The sequence below is a fragment of the Dipodomys ordii genome, unplaced genomic scaffold (assembly GCF_000151885.1).
Source record: "Dipodomys ordii isolate 6190 unplaced genomic scaffold, Dord_2.0 Scaffold34, whole genome shotgun sequence".
Taxonomy (NCBI): Eukaryota; Metazoa; Chordata; class Mammalia; order Rodentia; family Heteromyidae; genus Dipodomys; species Dipodomys ordii.
Genome location: NW_012267250.1, coordinates 1,759,868 through 1,768,170, shown reverse-complemented (window position 1 = coordinate 1,768,170; position 8,303 = coordinate 1,759,868). Strand labels below are relative to the sequence as shown.

Here is an 8,303-nt window from a genome sequence, read left to right as displayed (position 1 = left end):
TCTTCTTCTTCTTCTTCTTCTTCTTCTTCTTCTTCTTCTTCCTCCTCCCTCCTTCCTCCCTCCCTCCTCCTCATCCTCTTCCCCCTCCTCCTCCTCCCCCTCCTCCCTCCTCCTCCTCCTCTTCTTTTTCTTCTTCTTCTTCCTCCTCTTCCTCCCTCTCCTCCTCCTCCTCCTCCCCCTTCTTACTCCTCCTCCTCTTCTTCCTCTTCCTCCTCCTCTCCTCCTTTTCCCCATTCCTCCTTCTCTCTTTCTTCCCCTCCTCCTCCTCTTCCTCCTCCTTTTTACAAGTTGCCTAACTTTAAATGTTTCATTATAGTAATGGGAAATGGATGAATGTAAACAGTTTCAGGTCCATCAAAAATTTGAGAAGGTACAGAGATTTCCTATGTATCCTCTTCCTTAAATATAGATAGTATCTTCCATTATTTTCATCTTCCAGGAGTGAGAGGGCTATACTTCTTACAATACAGACAATATTGTCACACCAAGTTCACAGTTCACCTCAGGGCTCAGGTTTTGGTGTTTGTACTTGGGCCAAGTGCACAATGACGTATCCATCATTATAGAATCAGATGAGTAATGTTATTACTCTAAAAATTTCTTTACTCTGCTTAGTCATTTTTTATTGCCTCGTTAGTGATGTCTTTTCCAGAATGTGATATATCGTTGGAATCATACAACATGTAGCCATTTTAGATTGGCTTCTTTCACTTAGTATTAAAGTCTTCTTCTTATCTTTTTATGGTCTGATAGCTTACTTCTTTTTAATGCTGAGGAATATTCCATTGTAGCACAGTTCATTTTTTCACTCATTTACTGGACACTTTGGTAACTATTGAGTTAGGGCAATTATGAATAAATGCCCATGCGCTGGTTTTGATTAGACATGTTTTCATTTATCCTTTGCTGGATATATATATATATATATATTAAGTGTAGATCTAGTTTCCTATTGAAACTGGTAATTTTTCCTCCAACACTTGTACTATTTTTGACTCTTAACAATGAGTGAGTTTGTTACTGCTTTACATATTCACTGCCATTTGATGTTAGTATTTTGGGTCTGGGGAATTCTAGTTGTATAGTGGTATCCCCCTGTCAGTTACAAGACTATTTGGGATATTAGATGAGATCACTTCTTTGAATTGCTCCGCTCTACATGTGCTACACTATAGGTACTCACCATTGCCAGCCCCTCCCTCCACAGTACTTGGTGTTAAGATGTACTATGAGGATTCCGAAAGAAGAGAGCAAGGAAACAAATACAAAATTAACACAGAAAAATGTATCAAGTCTGAAGTGTCTAGAATGGGGATCCACACCACTCACCGCTCTTTGGGGCAAAGTTGCCATCTCTAAGTTCTATAGGAACTTTCATAACACAAGAGTTGCAGGACCCTATTGTTTATTTATTTACTTTTAGAGGAAAAAGGAAAAGCAGGAGGTGGATTATGAGTGTGAGGCGGAGTGTGAAGAGCAAGAGAAGGAAGAGGTTAACGGAGAGAAAGGAAAGAAAATGAACACAGGGTGGGACTTAGGCAGGAAGAAAATATGGGGAAGATTTTCCCTACTAGAGAAGTGTACCTCTACTGTGAAAGGAAGGGAAGCTACAAATGAGCAGGTTGCTCCTCTTTCATTTTTTGCCCTGATCCTACATCATTTCTTCCATCAGTTTGGCACTGCACAAGGCCATACGCATAAACAAACATACATGAATTCATTGAAAGTGTACTGTGTGTACTGGAATAGCAAAGGTTGGGACTCATGCATTTCTGTTAAATTCCAGAGGTTAAGATGAATATTTAAAGAGTTAGAGAAATGGTCTTTTGAGGAGAGTAGCTTTAAATCTGTTGACCTTTCATCGATAATTCCTTCTACAAAGGAGATGTTATATGCATATAAATTGTCTGTAGGTAATGTCTTTGCTATAAATGACAATGTCCTGTTTTGCAGAATGATGTTCAAGATATTAGAGTATCTTGCACAGTGGAAAATGCAAAATTTTAAGTTTGAATGACGATGTATTTCTTTTTAGTCTTTGTAGCCAACGTAGATTTAATATCCACAGAGTTATAAGCATAGTGGAATAATTTCAACATCCAAATTATAAAGATCATTACCAGACTTTGGATGTGCATTGTGATCAAAATAATTTTTTATTAAAAGTGATATAGAACTGCTAATAGGCCATTTTGTGGCTAGGAGAAATTTTAAGAAATAGGTAGATTTCAAGAGCATTCTTTCAGTTGAGTAATAAATGATTTTAGAAAGGCACAAAAAGAAACCTCATGAACTATTGTTCTTTTAAAGGAATTGTAAATTGCAAAGTAACTTAGTGCATGACATAACTAGCTTAAAATTATAACAAGATTATTTCTTTGGCTTCTTCTTAAAGCCGACCTAAAATTAAGTTAAATATCATTTAATGACATTAGCTATTGAACTTTTTCAATGCTTTTAAAATGAAAAAGTAAAGTTTTCTAAAGTGACCATGACATGTTTAAGTAACTATTTCCCAAAAGATTCACTGTATAATTTCACTTGAGAAGATATGAGTAAACACAGGTCTGCTGCAGTATTGTAGGAAGCAATTTACTGTTTCCTCTGATTTTGGAAAACCTTTTAAAATACACAAAATACGCTGCCCTTGGCCACAAACTTTTTTTAAGTTTTCAAAACTGGATAACCAGTAGTGCTGATAGCTGTTCATCAATGGGCTTAGAAATGTCAGGGGTAAAAAATGGACCACTTACTGAATTTTTTCCCATCTACCCTTTGCCCTATTGGCTGCTAAACAACATTACAACTGATCTGTAACAGGGTTACAGATCTAAAGATTTTTTTCCTATGAGCATACACAAGTTTCTGTTAGAAGATGCTCATTTTTTAAAGTAAACAATTACTTAGTATAAAGAGCTTTATGTTTGACCCAGTAGAGCAATCAGCAAGTTTATCTAATCCTGAAAACCAGCTCAACATGATGTTTGAGGCAGGTATTCACCTTTTCCCCTAAAGAGTTTTGCTGGCAGCAGTCAAAACCAAAGTGGGAATTTAATAAAAATGAAAATTGTGGTAGCAAAATATACTTACAAGGTTAATTTTGATCTATTGCAAAAAGTTGGTAGGTTATAGTGGTTTCTATCTAACCACAGTACCGATTTAGAAAATCCCCAGAGAAACAGCTGCATTTTGATATATAACCTGCATTGCCTGCATAGGAAACCCAAAATTCCAGGGTATTTCTTCAGATACCAGAATCTGAATACATAACACTGGTAAAAATCACATGCACTTCTTGTTGAGAAACAGTGTAATAAAACCATAATGAGTCTAGGGAGTAGGGGGAGAAAACAGACAAGATGGGGGAGAATGGTGAAAGGTGAAAATAGGTGAGGGAGAATAATGATCAAGAATTGCTAGACACTTAGATGGACAACTCATGCACAACTTTGGAAGTTCAGAAAAAATAAAGGTATACCTATTCATTACAAAACACATTATTTACTCTAAAGGCCCTATTGTCTATTATTTTCACTGCAGGTTGGGAAAAAAAGTGAAGTCAGTTCTGTAGGGCCACTCAGAAAACTGTGGTGCTCATACCACTGGGTTCTCATACCTGTGAATGCCTCCATTTCTGGCATTTGATGGCAACTGGATGAGGCAGACCTGGAAGAATTTTTTCCAGATGATGGAAGATTAATTCCTGCACATTTTCTGCACTGTGCTCCAAGTACTTAATTCCAAATGGGACAGTGGTGTGAATCACCAGGGAAGGGCCGATTTCTGATGACTCTGTAGAGTAAGAGGAACATAACCATCTTAAAGGGGGACAATGGAAGCATCCCCAACACTTCAACCTACAGTTAGAAGTAGATCATAATCATTAGGCAATAAATGGAGAATAATCAGATTCTAATATTGAAACATAAATGAGGTTATTTCAGAAATTCAAAATCAGCTTTAGCTGATCTTGTATATATCATGGAGTTATTATACATCGGTAAAACTTATAACTACAAAAGTACAATTATGACTAATAGTAATGGAAACTAATAATAAACTAATCATAACTTGAAAAAAAGATGTTTTAGAGAACAATGGTCAGGTGTTGCCAAAGGACTGGAAGGAAGGGTAACAAGAACACTTAATAGGTACTGATTATGATATATTTATTGGTGTTTAAATTTTCTCTGATCCACTAGAGTGCAAGTTCTTCAAGGCCAAATATTTTTAGCATCTTCAAGTCCAACTCCAAACTCTTTTTTTAAAAATAGAATTGTTCCCATATTTTTTTTTCCTTTTTTAATGGTGATACTAGGGTTTGAACTCAGAGAACCTGGACTTATCCATTTTACATTATAATACAAGGGAACAGAGTATTTCCAAATAATTTTACATGCGTGAAGTCAGAAATATGAATCCAGATACGTGCAGTAAATACTTTGTGACTCAGCTGGTGTGTCCAGCTGGTCTGTTCACCTCACTATAGCTGGAGCAACTTCAGGAAGAAATGGAGGAGCCATCATGCTGAATGTTAACCAGGCAGTCAGGACTTTACTAGTTACTAGTCCTAGCAGGATGCAGCTTTAGTCTGAAATATCAAGTTCTTTTAGATAATTCTATCATGGTGAGAAACTCACTGCATATTGCCTCCATGGATATTATTTATGGCATCAGTTAATAAACTCAGGGAGGGAATATCAATGATAACCCTTTCTTGTATAGTACCAACTATTCTCAGAGACAGAGAAGTTGGTCATCATTCTGAATCCCAGAGCTGTTCTCAAAAATATCTACACAGACTTCCTAGGGACAAGAATGATAGTTGTGCACTGAGAATCAAGAGGTTGCACTGGCCTGCCATTTGTTCTAGGGAGAACTCATAAAGTCACTAAGACCAAAGATGGCGAAATGCCAAGTTCCTCCCATATACATTATTAGCCACATACTCCTAGAAGAGCAGTAAAGACTGAAATTTAAGAACTAAAGTGAAACGGCTCTTATATAACAATCAGAGAACAACCAGGTTACTTGTTCTTGGAACTAGACAACATTTTTTTTTGAGAATTTAAATTACAATTTGAATAGTTACAACCTAAAACAATCACTTTAAGGGAAAGTGCTCACAACCCCCAAATTAAAGGGTATTTTTAGTGCTCAAATCCAAAATTACAAAGTCATCCAAAGTTTAACATGACCAGGATTTGGGAATGGAGAAGTACAAAGCTCACAAATATATCAATAGGACAGACAGAACAAACAGTAGAACCATTATTACTTAGTCACTGAGAAGGTAATAATTCTGTCCTTCTCCCTTTTCCTCCCCTTCTTCCCTCTCCCCCTCTCTTCTTTGCTTTATTTTAACCAGTATAGTATTTTGCTTTTGGCATTTCAGACTGCTTATACATTTAAGCAACCATGTTAAATTTAAACTCCAAAGTAAATCATCATCTTTATCCTTTTCTCAAAAAATTTAGAGCCTTAGATGACTCTAGGTGTGACTTTATAAGCTTTCATTGATTTTAATCATTTCACTTCTTGGTTTTATCTTATGCAGTCCCATTGTTTATCTTTATGAACAGCTTCCTTCTTGTATCTCAGATCCTCCTTGGGTAATTTTTCTCTTCTTAAAGTATCTTTTTTTTAAGTTCTATAAATGAGGTCAGATTGAAGGTTATCTGTCAGTTTTTGTTTTTGTAAAAATGTGTTCACTTATCATCCTCTGAGAAGTAATAGATATTCTTAGTATGAAATGTTAGATTGAAATTGTTTTCTCTGGATTTAAAACCTGTGATTTTTTTTTTTCTGATGTAACTTAGCTTCTACTGAGGCAGCTGAGAAGTCAACTCAACTTGAATGCATGCTTGTTTGCTGGTAATTTTTATTTTATATAGAGTTGATTTTATGATTTTCTTTTTGCCTGTGGTTTTTGTACTTTTTCTTAGGTTTATCCTTCTTTGGCTTTATTGAGTTTTTGGAATCCAAAGTCTCAACTTTGTCATTTAACCTAAAAATTGGTCACTTCTTAAATCTGTCCACATATCCTTCTATCATTCTATTTTCTTATCACAGAAATTCCCCAAAATATGTTAGTTATCCTTGTCCTGTCAGCATATGCTTTATTTCCTTTTCATATTTTCCATCACTATCTCTCTGCTAAATTCTAAATAGTTTCTGATTTATCTTGCAGCTTACCATGCTCTTTACATCTGTGCTTATCTGTTCATTTGCTTTTTGAGCTTTGAAATAATTTTATTTTTCATCTGTACAACTTCAATTTATTTTTTAAAAATCTGCACAATAAATTTTGATGGTCTTTGTCCTTAGTAATACTTCTTTAGATGCATTAAATACGGTTATTTTATATTGTGCTGGATAATTCTAAAAACTGAAGGCTTTAGAAGGTTGCTTGTGGTTTTTATTGTTGTTATTCTGTAGATAACTATTGCTCATGATGTGGATTATCCTAGTGGATTTGGTAATATGCTCCTATATGTTTACGTATTCCAGACATATGTACATATATATGTATATTTATACATACAAATATGAACTATATATGTGTGCGTATTCTATCAATATCTATATATACAAAGATACATATTTTCCCTATGGTGGGGTGAGCTTTGTTATCTACAAATTTTATCTGAGAAATTCTTTGGGGCCCGAGTTTACAATGCCCCTTTAGAGATTTGCTTTTGCCTCTTCTAGATACCTTTGGGCAGTATTACCCATGACCACATTAGCTAGATTTATACAGTCTGATGTCAGAATGAATTCTGGCACCAAATCTGCTTAGGGGTAGATTTGTGGTTTGGCATCTCAGAGAAAACATTTTCTTTCTTTTTAAAACACTTGTTTCTTTCTATTCCACTGAAAGACAAGTGAGCAGCCCCATTGTCTTCTCTGGCACAGAGTATATGTCAAGATACAGAGAAGCTCCTAAAAGCTATGAAAGTGCACAAACCATGTTACAAGCTTGACAATCGTAAAAGAACGAAAATACGTTTTCTACAAAATCAAATTCATCAAAACTGAATTAACCAAAATTCATATAAACCCAATGACATCCAGTAAATTAAAAACATAGTCAATACTTTAATTAAAGAGAAAAATGAAAACAAAACCTTCAGGGCCTGGTTATTTTTGTCATGATTTCTTTCATATTGCTATAATTCTGACTGCAGACACACACATCACATTTATAGAAATAAATACATGTGCCAAAAAATAGACCACCCATCCATATGATTATAGAGAAAAGTCATAATGTTCACAAACCATATTTGTTTTTAAAATTCATCAATAATCATCAGATTTTCCAACAATTTATCTATTTTGCTAGGAGATTTGATTAAATAAAATGAATTGATGGCAATTTAAAATATTTAAAAGTCAGGCATTACCACTTAATATCAGCACAAAAGAAAAAAAGACAGGAGAAAAAAGTGACTTTCTCAAAATGAGATGGGAAACCTTTCTTACACTGATGACTTCTATTATTCTTCATGAGAAAAACGGTGAGAAATCTTAGTGGCAGCAACAGTATTTAGCATTGCTCAGGCAAGTTCTTAAGCTGAAAACAGAAAAATTACTATAATTTTAAAGCAGAAGGAAAAGTTATTGTATTGAAAGCAATAATGAATTCCATAAGAGTTGATCAAATTAAAACTGTTTTCGGGTAGTACTCGAGTTTGAACTCAGGGTTTCATTCTTGTTAGTTAGGCACCCTATTGCTGAGTCATGCCTCTAAAAGCTGCTTTTTCTGGTTAAAGATAGGGTCTTCCTTCCTTTGCTGGGTGTGCTCCTGGACTATGATCTACCTATTTTTAGCTTCCCATAGTTTCATGACAGGCATGAACCACCAGTTTCCCTTCATTGAGTTGGAGTCTTATAGACTTTTCTTCCTAGACTGATTTGGAACTATAATCTCCCTACTGAGCTTTCCACTTAGCTTAGGATAACGATTGAGATACATACACACATGTATATGTATCAGTTGAGTTTTTGTATATTACATAAACTTTATTTATTTATTTATTTTTGTTGGTCGTGGGGCTTGAACTCTGGGCCTGGGCACTGTCCCTCAGCTCTTCATCTCAGGCTAGCACTCTACCACTTGAGCCACAGCACCACTTCTGGTTTTCTGGTGGTTTATTGGAGATAAGAGTCTCACGGACTTTCTTGCCTGGGCTGGCTTTGAAGCATGATCCTCAGATCTAAGGCTCCTAAGTAGCTAGGATTACAGGCATGAACCACTGGTGCCTGGTTTATTCAAACACACACACACACACACACACACA

At 35.5% G+C, this 8,303-nt stretch overlaps 1 protein-coding gene across 4 annotated transcripts in view; it reads right to left on the bottom strand.

Moving 5' to 3' along the window:
* Rnls (renalase, FAD-dependent amine oxidase) overlaps window positions 1–8,303 on the bottom strand; it is a 245,973-nt gene that overhangs the window by 15,348 nt on the left and 222,322 nt on the right. For all 4 annotated transcript variants that reach the window (XM_013017111.1, XM_013017110.1, XM_013017113.1 and 1 more), the window contains exon 6: window positions 3,617–3,792. In XM_013017111.1, coding sequence (XP_012872565.1) covers window positions 3,617–3,792 — 176 coding nt within the window. The remainder of the gene's footprint in view (window positions 1–3,616; window positions 3,793–8,303) is intronic.